General features: G+C 44.8%; 1 protein-coding gene across 1 annotated transcript in view; it reads right to left on the bottom strand.

Moving 5' to 3' along the window:
• Positions 1 to 12,508, bottom strand: part of Nmt1 (N-myristoyltransferase 1) — a 39,831-nt gene that overhangs the window by 7,374 nt on the left and 19,949 nt on the right. Inside the window, exons 3-7 of the mRNA XM_070027897.1 lie at positions 8,261 to 8,405; positions 5,391 to 5,509; positions 4,065 to 4,156; positions 1,447 to 1,563; positions 57 to 227 (exon numbers count right to left, since the gene is read on the bottom strand). Coding sequence (XP_069883998.1) covers positions 57 to 227; positions 1,447 to 1,563; positions 4,065 to 4,156; positions 5,391 to 5,509; positions 8,261 to 8,405 — 644 coding nt within the window. The remainder of the gene's footprint in view (positions 1 to 56; positions 228 to 1,446; positions 1,564 to 4,064; positions 4,157 to 5,390; positions 5,510 to 8,260; positions 8,406 to 12,508) is intronic.

Below are 12,508 nucleotides of genomic sequence, written 5' to 3'. Positions count from 1 at the left end.
ACTCTGCAACTGGAACAGGACACCTGCATTTATAGGACCTGAACCAAGATTTTTACCTGCAGGTGCCAACAGGCTTTGGCAACACCACCCCGGCAGTGTAAACAGCCTGGAAAATGCCCTCCAGGTGGACCCTTCGGGTTATCTCTCGGATCAGCACTGGAGCCACCCTCTTGGAGCGTAGCTTCTTATGAACACACAGGAAGTTGATCTCCACCATCTTCTTCTCTCTGAGGAGTGAGGGGAAATGTCAATGACATCACAAATACTGGTAATGTCTTCCAGCATGTGGAGCTGAACTGGAAGGGGGAACTTCAGCACAAGTGTGCATTTAGATGCCACCTGCGCTCAGCAGTCAGTACTAAGCTCTCTCTCACTACTCTACCAGCTTCTGCCAGGCAGCCTTGCCTCCACATGAACCCCATTTACAAAGGGAAGTAGGGTGCTATAAATGACTTTACCTGAAGGTACCATCAACTCTCTGTGAATCCCCAAGAGTGGACTGGGGAATCCTACCTGTAGCATTCAGGAAGCCAGCCGAGGAACCCAAGGATTTGGATTCCCACAAGAATCTACAGCTTGCCGGGTGCTGGTGGCTCCTGTTTGTAATCCTAGCTACTCAGGAGGCTGAGATCTGAGGATTGCAGTTCACAGCCAACCCAGGTAGGAAAGTCCTAGAGACTCTTTATCTCCAATAAATCACCAGAAAATCGGAAGTGGCTGTGACTCAAGTGGTAGAGCACTAGCCTTGAGCTGAAGAGCTCAGGGACAGCACCCAGGCCAAGAGTTCAAGCCCCATGACCAACACACACACAAAAAAAAAAAAAAAAGAAAAGAAAAAAGAAAAAAAAAAGAATCTACAGAATATAAACCCAGAAGACTGGCAGACAGCTGTGCTATTTCAAGGGAAAATGAACAACAGAGATCGAAGGCCCCAATGGACATCTGAATCTGGGTCACAATGGCTTTGATTTTTTTTTATTTTTTGGCCAGTCCTAGAACTTGCTCTCAGGGCCTATGCACTGCCCCTAAGCTTCTTTTTGCTTAAGGCTAGCATTCCACCACTTGAGCTACAGTGCCACTTACAGCTTTTTCTGTTTATGTAGTACTGAGGAATCAAACCCAGGACTTCATGCATACTAGGCAAAGACTTTACCACTAAGCCAAATTTCCAGCCCTGGCTTCAATTTTTGAAGCTGTTTATGAGCATGACCTGTGACTAGGCCAGGAGCACAGTAGTAGTGGGCAGGCACTTCCCAGCCCAGGTCACAGATAAGCAACTAGTCACAAATGAGCAAGACATGCTGCTCATAGGAGTGAGGAGTTTGCTTTTCCAGTACTGGGCTCTTTCATGGGCTCTTCCCTCTTCTTTTCATGAGGCTCATGTAGCTTACTGTTCCTCTCTCCCCAATGAAGTTGCGTACAGGGAAGTGCGGCAAGGATGCTTACGTGTCATAGATGTGGATATTTGCTGGGATGGCACTAATGAACCCAACCAGTTTCCGACTTGAGACCACTCGAACCCCACAGTGCCACTGGGGGAGCCATCCTGGAGGCCGGAGAGCCCTGGAAAAGATACAAGGGTTGGTGCTCTTTGTAGCAGCTGGATAGCTTTTTGGACTATAGAGCCATGTTTGGTTCAAGCCTGGCACTACCACTTCCCTAGAGATTAGTAGCTTAATTCTCTTTAGGGCCAAGCCTTCCTGGAAACAAATGGAATCCTGCCATAGCCATTTCTCAATGCTCAGCCCACTTGGCCTTACTCACCAAAACAAGGCTGTCATACTGAGGATTTCATGCCTGATCCAATTACTCTCTACTTTTCTCCCAGCTACCGTGTGTGTGTGTGTGTGTGTGTGTGTGTGTGTGTGTGTGTGTGTGTGTGTGTGTGTGTGTGTGTGTGTGTGTGTGTGTGTGTGTGTGTGTGTGTGTGTGTGTGTGTGTGTGTGTGTGTGTGTGTGTACGTGTGTGTGTACGTGTGTGTGTGTGTACGTGTGTGTGTACGTGTACTGAGGCTTGAACTCCAGGGCTCACACTTTATCAGCTTACTTTCTCACAACTGGCACTCTACCACTTGAACCATGCCTTCAGCCTAGCATTGTGCTGGTTAACTGGAGATGCAGTCTCATGGACTGTTCTGCCTTGGCTGGCTTCAAACTGTGATTCTGAGTCTTTAGCCTTCTGAATAGCTAAGATTTCTTTCTTTCTTTCTTTTCTTTCTTTCTTTTCTTTCTTTCTTTTTTTTTTTTTTGCCAGTCGTGGGGCCTGAACTCTGGTCCTGGGCGCTGTACCTCAGCTCTTCAGTTCAAGGCTAGTGCCCTACCACTTGACCCACAGCACCACTTCTGGCTTCTTCTGCTTATGTGGTGCTGAGGAATCAAACTTAGGGCCTCATGCATGCAAGGCAAGCACTCTACCACTGAGCCACCTTCCCAGCCTTCTTTCTTTAAAAAAAAAAAAGTCTTTTGAGTCAGGTGCCTGTGGCTCATGCCTATAATCCAATCCTACCTACTCAGGAAGCTAAGATCTCTGAGGATTATGGTTCAAAGCCATCCCAGGCAGAAAAGTCCATGATACTCTTATCTCCAATTAACCACCAGAAAACCAGAAGTGGTGCTGTGGCTCAAAGTGGTAGAATTCAACCTTAAGCAGAAGAACTCAAGGATAGCACCCAGGCCTCAAGTTCAAGCCCTATGACCAACAACAAAAAAAATCCTCTTGTGACTGGATATTACCACATAATCTAGGCTGGCCTTAAACTTGTGATTCTCTTGTCTCTGCCTCTCAAATAAAAGCATATATCCCATACCTGGCTCTTTATGTTCATTTTGATTCAAGGAGCCCAGTGGGTCTTGTGATTGGGAGCTCCTTCTCCAGGCATCTTTCTGCCTGTCTATTCTGCTTTTCCTTCCCTTTTTTTTTTTTTTTTGGGGGGGGGGGGTCCGGTCGTGGGGCCTGAACTCTGGGCCTGGGCGCTGTCCCTCAGCTCTTCAGCTCAAGGCTAGCGCTCTACCACTTGAGCCACAGTGCCACTTCCGGCTTTTTTCTTTTTGCTTATGTGGTGCTGAGGAATCAAACCCAGGGCCTCAGGCATGCAAGGCAAGCGCTCTACCACTGAGTCACCTTCCCAGCCCCTTCCTTCCCTTTTTAGGTAGGCTTCTTTATTTCAGTTCCAAATCTTCCTACATTGTTTTTTTTTTTTCTTTTGATGTAACTGGGGACTGAACCCAGAGCCTCATGCCTATAAAGTAAGCCTTCTACCACTGAGCTATCCAGCCCTTTTAAAATATTTTTTGAGACAGCATCTTGATAAGCTGGCCAGGCTGGCCTTGAACTTCTTCCTCAGACTACTAGCCAGCTGGGATTACAGGCTGGATATCACCCTATCCAGCTTTTCCTAGAAGTTAAACATGACTCAAGTAGGCAGACAGCTTAGCCAGGCAAGGCTACTTGCACACAAATGAGCACACTAAGAAACTGGATTTAAAATGACCCTTCTGCCGGGCACTGGTGGCTCACACCTGTAATCCTAGTTACAAAAGAGGCTGAGATCTAAGGATCACAGTTAAAGCCTGCGGGCAGGAAAATCCAGGAGGCTCTTATCTCCAATTAAACACACCAAAAGCCAGAAGTGAAGCTATAACTCAAGTGGTAAAAAGAGCTCAGGGACAGTACCCAGGGCCTAAGATCAAGCCCCCGAACTGGCACCAAAAACAAAACAAAACAAAACAAAAAAAACACAAGAAATAAATTTCTAGCCAGGCATCATAGTGGTACACAGCTGTGACCCCAGCTATTTAGGAGGAGGAGGAGGTAGGAGAATCACAGTCCAAATTCGGCCCAGGCAAAAGCCAAAAACCCTATCAAAAAAAAAAAAAAAAAGCAAAAAGAAGGGGGAAGGGGGGCATTGTGTAGCGTTGTGTAGCTTAAGTGGAAGAGCACTTGCCTAGCAAGCATGTGGTGCTGAGTTCAATCCCCAGTACCACAAAAGAAAAAAAAAGCCAGAAATTTCTAGTGTTTATAAAGTAAAAATAAAATAATAGTAAAAGAAAGCCCTTTCAACTCACCACAAAAGAAACTCTGGGGAATAATCAAAGCGGAACATATTGTCATCATCTTCCACATAGTTCTCATTCAGGAGGGTGTAGAGCTCCTTCAGCTGTAGAGAAATAAGGAGCTCACTGAGAGGCGGCAGACCAACTCCAATATCCTGCGGCTCCATGTTACAGAAGGGCAAGGTAACCTACCAAAATCCCCTGAATCTCACAAATTCTCTTCACTCCAGGCATGTTGGGGATTTTGGGGAAACAAGCTCCCTTAGTTGTAAAGCAAAATTAATTCCTAAAGGGTACACTCTAGACTTCACACAGAGTGGTAGACCAGGAATGTCATCTAACAAACCAACTACTCTATTATTCTGATTCATCACCAAGAGGGAGCTACTGGTTTCTACTGTTTTTTTCCCCCCTGTGGTACTGTGTCAGTTAAGGGTAACAATTTGCTAGGCAGGTGTGTTCTATCACTTGCGATATGTGATTTTTGGGTTGGTCAAGGAATTGTTTTCAGGAGAATCACTGCTACTTTCAATTATACTTTTTGTTCGTTTTATTGTGCCAGGCCTGGAGCTTGAACTCAGGACCTAGGCATTGTCCCTGAGCTTTTTTGTTCAAGGCTAGGGCACTTGAGCCATAGAGCTGTAATTCTGGCTTTTTTGGTGGTTTAGTGGAGATAAGAGTCTCACAGACTTTCTTTCCCAGACTGGATTTGAACCACAGTTCTCAAATCTCAGCCTCCTGAGTAGCGAGGATTATAGGTGTGAGCCACTTGTGCCTAGCTATATTTGGTTTTGAAGCATATGACCCAAAGATCTTTTGACATTTTTTCCCTACGTTCTGAGCTATTTCCAACTGCTGGCTTGTTTGCTATTAAAATCCAAGTGGTCCAGGGAGCAGTGGCTCACATCTGTAGTTTTAGCTACTATGGAGGCTGAGACCTGAAGATCATTGTTTGAAGCCAGTTCAGGTAGGAAAGTCTGTGTCTCTTATCTCCAATTAAGCATTAAAAAAAAAAAAAAAAAAAAAAAGCCAGAAGTGAAGCTATAGCTCAAGAGGTAGAGCACCAGCCTTGAGCAAAAGAACTAAACAAGAGTGTGAGGTTCAGAGTTTAAGTCCCAGTTCTGGCACACACACACACACAAAAGGAATAAATGAATAAACAAATGAGCAAAAATGTATTCCACTGAGGCTAGCTTTCAATGTGCCAGATGCTAAGAGGTCCAATGCTATTTCTGTGGAGTCCTGAGCAGGCTTCAGGCATTCTGTTTATCCCACTTGGCTCAACTCTTAAGAGTCCTGGAGAAGGGATCTAGAGCCTACAGACCCCTGTCTACTCACCACACCACGGTCTCCCAGATCCAAGGCATCCCAGGTGAAGCCTTGGGGTAGGGTGTAGGGTTCTTGGCGGATGTTGTCTTTGTCAGGCTCCACAGGACCATGAGTATTTACTACTTCACCTGGAAGAAGAACACAGCCATAAGCCTTACTCTCTCTCTCCCTCTTTCTTTCTCTTTCTCTCTCACTTCCTCCTGGAGGTGGGGGAGGAAAGGAGAAAGGTAGGGCTAAGCTCAAAGACTGACCAGGGCAAAATTCTTCTTGTCCCTAGGAGCCCTGCATGTGAAGAACATTCTGTACTTGGCAATGGCAAATCTACTCTCTGGCTACCCTCTGCCCCTAACTGAAGGCCATGCATGGCAAAAGCTCAGAACAACCACTAGGATCTAAGGTGGCTCATTTTTGGAAATCCTTTTAAATCTCCCTTGGGTTCCTGAATGACAAACATTTATCTTTGCTAATCGGGCTTCCTGCCTCCTATTTAGTATAAGGAGGGCTGCCATGTCTTAGCCCAGGACCCCTGGTGTGAGGGGATTTGTAAGGAGTTGCAACAAGGCTGTCTTTGTGTCAACAGCAACAACAATGCACTGCACCCATTCCTGAGCCAGAGAGATGATGGCTTCTAGGCGCCAGGCTCAATCCTGGCCCTGCAGCCTGGGCTTCGGGAAGTGTGGGCCAGCTAACTGTTCTGCCAGCTCTGGCTTTGTGTTTAGAGTCCTACAAGTGCTTTCAGGCTGAATCACCAAGTCTGCCCAAGTGGCCTGGAAGCTTCCTCGAACAACAGCTCCACCCTGGCCTGCACAATCTTCCTTTTTGCCAGAGCATGGAAAGGCTGGAAAGGAAGAATGGGAGGAACTGAAACTAGATGAGGCTGAAGAAGACCCCCAGGCCAGTCCTGAAGGGCCTGTACTCCAGGACTAGACTTTATCCTTAGAGCTGTGGTATAATCTTAATGGGGCTGGAGTGGGGAAGAGGGAGGCAGTATGGGGGTAGGGGTGGGGGAGGAGAAAGGCTTGACAATTTCAGAATTGCACTTTACGAAGAGTATCACTGTTCATGCCTGACATTACCAACAAACTTCTTTCTTTTCTTCTCCCTTTTAGTCTTTAGACAGCTGTCACTAAGTAGCCCAGACTGACCTGGAACTTGCCTCAGCTTCCCAAGCTACTGGAATTATAGACATGAAAATGTATACAATGTTCTGATAGCAAGTTTTTGCCTATTTATTTATTCATTCATTCATTATTTGGTTATGGGGCTTGAACTCAAGGCCTGGGTAGAGTTTTTTCACTTAAGGCGAGTAGTCCACCACTATGGAGCCACAGCTCCATTTCTGGTTTTCTGGTGGTTAATGGGAGATAAGAGTCTCATGGATTTTCCTGCCTGGGCTGGTTTTGAACCACAATCCTCAGATCAGTCTCCTGAGTAGCTAGGATTACAGGGATGAACCACGGACAGATGAAGCTCATCATGTTTCTATGGAAGAACAACAATATTGACATCCTGGCACTTACTTACATTTGGCGTTGGAATATGTTTTTGTAAAACATTCTCACTTCCCCAGCCATGAGGAAAAAAAGAGTTGATCCCTAGTGAGTCTAGAACCACCGTGCAACCACTCCTGAAACTTCCTGTCAACTTCAAATCTCTGAAGTTAGCTATCAAGTTAGCTGTGGCTCAGGCAACAGGCATCTCCACTATGCCCAATCCCTTTTGGAATCAATTTGCAAGTTCTAGATGTCTCATTCCTTTAGAAGCTTATTATAGCCAGGTGCCAGTGGCTCAGACCTGTAACCTTAGCTACTCAGGAAGCTGAGGCCTGGAGGATCATAGCTTGAAGCCAGCCCAGGTAGAAAAGTTCATGAGATTCCATATCCAAAATAACCAGCAAAGGGCTGGGAAGGTGGCTCAGTGGTAGAGCGCTTGCCTTGCATGCCTGAGGCCCTGGGTTCGATTCCTCAGCACCACATAGGCAAAAAGAAAAAAGAAAAAGGCATTTCCAAAATAACCAGCAAAAAGTTGGGCTGAAAGTGTATGGCTCAAGTAGTAAAGCAGTCATCTTGAGCAAGCAAGCTGAGTGAATTAAAGGCCCTGAATTCAAGCCCTGGTATCAGCAAAAAAAAGTGTATTATAGTTTTTTTAAAGACTCAATGAAAGCTATTCATAGTACTTCTGAAGCTAAACCACCCCTGTTAAGAAAAATGTCACATTATTTTACATTGAATAAACATGGCATCAACCAAGAAAAGGGGGAGAAGGCTGGAGAATCTATAACCATTCCAGAATTACACATTTGCCCAGACAAACAAAACAGTCTCTCACAAATCTAAGTGGGAAGACAGATCCATAGGCAGACATCTCTACTCATCATGTGTCAGAACACTGTTCTGCAAATTTGTATTGGATAATGATAGACTAAAAGAACCATTATTTGGTCTCAGTATATGTTTCTGCGAAACAATATGATCCCTAAACAACAGTCTTTTCTATAATCTTTTTGAAAAATTAGCTTCTAAAAATAATCATCAAGAAACTGCTTGAGGGGCTGGGAAGGTGGCTCAGTGGTAGAGCGCTCGCTTTGCATGCCTGAGGCCCTGGGTTTGATTCCTCAGCACCACATAAGCAAAAAGAAAAAAGCCGGAAGTGGCGCTGTGGCTCAAGTGGTAGAGCGTTAGCCTTGAGCTGAAGAGCTGAGGGACAGTGCCCAGGCCCAGAGTTCAAGCCCCATGACCGGACCCCCCCCCCAAAAAAAAAAAAAAAAAAAGAAACTGCTTGACCCTTGCCAACCTTACAAATTCAGCATGGAATCCCACAGAAGCACACAGCTAAAGCCTGTTCCTGGCCCTCACCTAGGGAGGAGAGCATATACATACCAAGTTTGGGGACAGGCTGTGTATCCCAGAACTGATAACTCCGCTTGCTGGCCTCCTCCATAGTTTTGGCAGGTCCCTGACCCACTGAGAACAGCTCAATAGCCTTCTGTATTTCCTGGATTCTCTCTGCTGGCAAAGAGTTCATCTGGACAGATAAAAGTCAGAGAGAAAAAAAGGACCATTGTGTTAGTAAGAGTTTTAATTGATTATAAGTTCAAAAGTTAAAGGGTACAACTCAGAAAGAAGGGGCATGGTTCCTCTATCTTAATCTCAAAGCCATAAATTATACAAGGGAGAAAGAGTGATTTACGGTGAGCTAATATAATAGGTGCTGCCAGCCAGGCACCGGTGGCTCACACCTGTAATCCTAGCTACTCAGGAGGCTGAGATCTGAGGATCATGGTTCAAAGCTAGCCCGGGCAGGAAAAGTCCGTGAGATTCATCTCTAATAAATCACTCGAAAACCAAAGTGGCGTTGTGGCTCAAGTGGTAGAACACTCGCCTTGAGCTGAAGAGCACAGGGACAGCACCCAAGCCCAGAGTTCAAGCTCCATGACCAACAACAACAACAACAAAAATAGGTGCTGCCTATTGGGTTTGTTCCCATTTTAGTCTTGTGGTAAGCAACAAACAAATATGATCAGTTCAAACGATGCAGAAAAGCAGAAGACACATAGAAAGTAATAACCCAAAAATCTCATTCCTTAATTATAATCCTTGTCATCAGAAGTTTTTACCTGCCAAAGTCAATCATAATCCCAGCCTTTTCTGCATGCAAATTCTAAGTGTATATACACGTTTTTGTCTTAGGACTTGAACACAGGGGCTTTTCACTGGCCCTGAGCTTTTCTTGCTCAAGGTTAGCACTCTACCACTTGAGTTACTTTCAGCTTTTTGGTGGTTAACTAGAGAGAAGAGTCTAATGGACTTTATTGCCCTGGTTGATTTCAAAGAGCAAACCTCAGATCTCAGCCCAAGTATCTAGATTATAGGCATGGGCCACTGGCGCCTGGCACCTGAATGAATTTTGATAGCAGATTTGGTTACAGACCAGGTTCTAGAATTTCTGATAAAAAAACTTGGGTAAGTTACCTCCCTTATATGGAAAGACTTCCACCTACCTTGTAAGGATAGAGAAGGTTTAAGTGAAGTACCTAGGAAGAGGATAGCTAATGTGGTAGTCAACAACATTTTTTTTTTTTTTGCTTGGTCGTGGGGCTTGAACTCTGGGCCTGGGCACTGTCCCTCAATTCTTCAGTTCAAGGTGAGTACTCTATCACTTGAGCCACAGCGCCCCTTCTGGTTTTCTGGTGGTTAATTGGAGGTAAGAGTCTCACAGATGGTGCTGGGAAGGTGGCTCAGTGGTAGACTGCTTGCCTTGCATGCATGAGGCCCTTGCTTCTATTCCTCAGCACCACATAAGCAGCAAAAGCCAGAAGTGGGGCTGAGGCTCAAGTGGTAGACCGCTGGTCTACAACTGAAGAGCTGGAGGACAACGCCCAGGCCCAGAGTTCAGGCCTCACAATCGACAAAAAAAAAAGTTTCATAGACTTTCCTGCCCAGAGGGCTGGCTTTGAACCATGATTCTCAGCTCTCAGCCTCCAGGGTAGCGAGGATTACAGGTGTGAGCAACCGACACCTGGCAACAACATTTTTTGTCTGTGTGCCAAGACTGGAGCTTGAACTCAGCCTTACAATCTCATTTGGGTTTTTTGCTCATTGTTGGTGCTCTACCACTTGGGCCACTTGAGCCACACTTCTACTTCTAACAGTCTTGCTGGTTAAATGGAGATAAATGTTACAGACTTGTCTGACCAAACTAGCTTCAAAGAGAGATTCTCAGGTCTTAGCCTTGTGTATAACTAGGATTACAGGCCTGACCCACCAGCACTTAGCTTTAACATTTTTTTTCTTTTGTCATGATGGAGTTGGCACTGGAAAGACATAAAAATTACTTGAAGCTATGTCTTAGTAAGATAGGAGATTCACTTCAAAGCACATTTGAGGCATAAAGCGAAGCACAGATACACTAGAATGAGACTAGATTTCTTGTAAACTGTTTCTAAAGCAATTCTAAGAGGGGATTTGAGCTGATTGATTGCACTGGGAAAGCTGATAACTAGACGACAACATGACCAAGCTTTCAGTAGAGGGGTTGACCACATTAAGGCAGAGCAGACGGGGCAAGATGTGTATATTGGATTCCAGGTCCCTGATCTAGAAGGGACCTATCAAGGTAAGCTGGTTGAGAGCTTTTCTGTTTGTTTTGTTTTGGTGCCAGTCCTGGGGCTAGAATACAGGGCCTAAGTGCTGTTCCTGAATTTTTTTGCCCAACGCTAGGGCTCTACCACTTGAGCCTCAGATCCATTTCTGGCTTTTTGGTGGTTAATTGGAGATGAGAGACTCATGGACTTTCCTGCCTGGGCTGGCTTTGAATTTCTCAGCTTCCTAAATAGCTAGGCCTGCAGGCATGAGCCACCAATGATCAGCTCACTCTGTATTTATACTATAGTGAAAAAGAAAAGAATATATAGGCTTTCTAATCCTTACAGATTAGTGGAAAAGTTGTGTTTTGGGCTGGGAAGGTGGTTCAGTGGTAGAGTGCTTGCCTTGCATGTATGAGGCCCTGGGTTCGATTCCTCAGCACCACATAAGCAGAAAAAAAAAAAAGTTGTGTTTGGAGGGGGAAATTGGGGGAAACCAAAGGAAAGTGTGACTGTGCAAAAGAGAAATGTATGCATTATCTGAATTGCGAAATGGTAATCTTTCTGTACAACTTAATAAAATTATATGTACGCAGACATATATACACGCATATAATTTTATTAACAAAGGAAAAAAACCTCTTGCTTCCATTTCCTGGAGTTCATTTTGATAATATTGTTTTATATGATCAGATGCACATAGGCATTGTGCCTTTGCGCATATATATACATATTCTAATTGTATTTGAAAGTTAAAAGAAGAACTTTTTTTCCTTTTGGTTCCTGTCCTGGGGCTTCAACTCAAGACCTTGAGCTGTTTTTTGCTCAAGGCTATTGTTCTACCACTTGAGCTACAACTCAATTTCTAGCTTTTTGGTGTTTAGTCTCATGGACTTTCTTGCCTGGGCTGGCCTCAAACCACAGTCCCCAGATCTCAGCCTGTTGAGTAACCAGGATTACTGGCTGGCTTAAATGATGGACTTATGTGTATGTTTTGAGCTGTCCCTTACCACCACCATTTCCCACCCTACCTACTCTGAAGACAAGAACTACCTCAAAGAAAAGGGTTTCTCTTGCAATGTTGCTTTATTTGAGGAACAAAAACATCCTTCCCCATACTTCTGGGTTTCATGACAGTGTGTTAGTCTCAGTTTGTTGGCTATAGATCAGTATCTCCCAACTAGTACAACTTGCAAAGACTTCAGGACTTCTTGTTTTCAAGACATTGTAAGAATGCTTGCAATTATATAGAAGTCTTCTTTAGGAAGGAGAGGATTAGCAAGGTGCCAGTAGTCATGCCTATAATCCCAGCTACTCAGGAAGATCTGAAGACTGAGGTTTGAAGCCAACTCTGGCAGAAAAATCTGTAAGACTCTTATCTCTAATTAACCACCAAAAGAGCCAGAAGTGGGAGGTATGACTCAAGTGGTAAAGTGCTGGACTTGAGCAAAAAAGCTCACAGTGCCTAGACTCTGAGTTCAAGCTCCAGGACCTGAACAAAAAGTAAGAGGCTGGGGGGGGAGGGATGTGGGGGGGGGGGGAAGGTGTGGTGTGGGTGTGGATTGTGCCAGGCATGGTGATATAAGCCTGTAATTCCAACTACATGGAAGGCAGAGATGGGAGGATTGAGGCCAACAAAAAAGTTAGCAAGAATTCCATTTCAAAATCAAGCTGATCCCAATGTCACAAAAAAAAAAAAAAAAAAAAAAAAAATCTTCAGCAAAACAAAAGCTAGCCATGGTAGTGATGTACACCAGGAATCTCGGCTACTCCAGAGGTTAAGATAAGATGATAGCTCTCTAAGGCTGACCTTGGGCAAAAAGCAAGAGGACTGATCTATAGAACAAATTGAAAGAAGGACTGGGGGCCTGGACCAGTACACATTTCCTGCTCAAGATGAAAAGTGCTGAGAACCACTGCAATAGGCAACAGGGGTACAGGGTCTGTCATTTCTCATGCTTGGGAGTCACTATCTAACTTGCTGTCTTTTAAGGTACTGAAAGTGTTTCATCATCAAGGTCTGGGGAAGTGGACAGCACTGGAG

This window comes from Dipodomys merriami, unplaced genomic scaffold (assembly GCF_024711535.1).
Source record: "Dipodomys merriami isolate MVZ:Mamm:240054 unplaced genomic scaffold, mDipMer1.0.p SCAF_19, whole genome shotgun sequence".
Lineage (NCBI taxonomy): Eukaryota > Metazoa > Chordata > Mammalia > Rodentia > Heteromyidae > Dipodomys > Dipodomys merriami.
The sequence above is the reverse complement of the archived record's forward strand: the minus strand, read 5'-3'. Positions and strand labels throughout refer to the sequence as shown.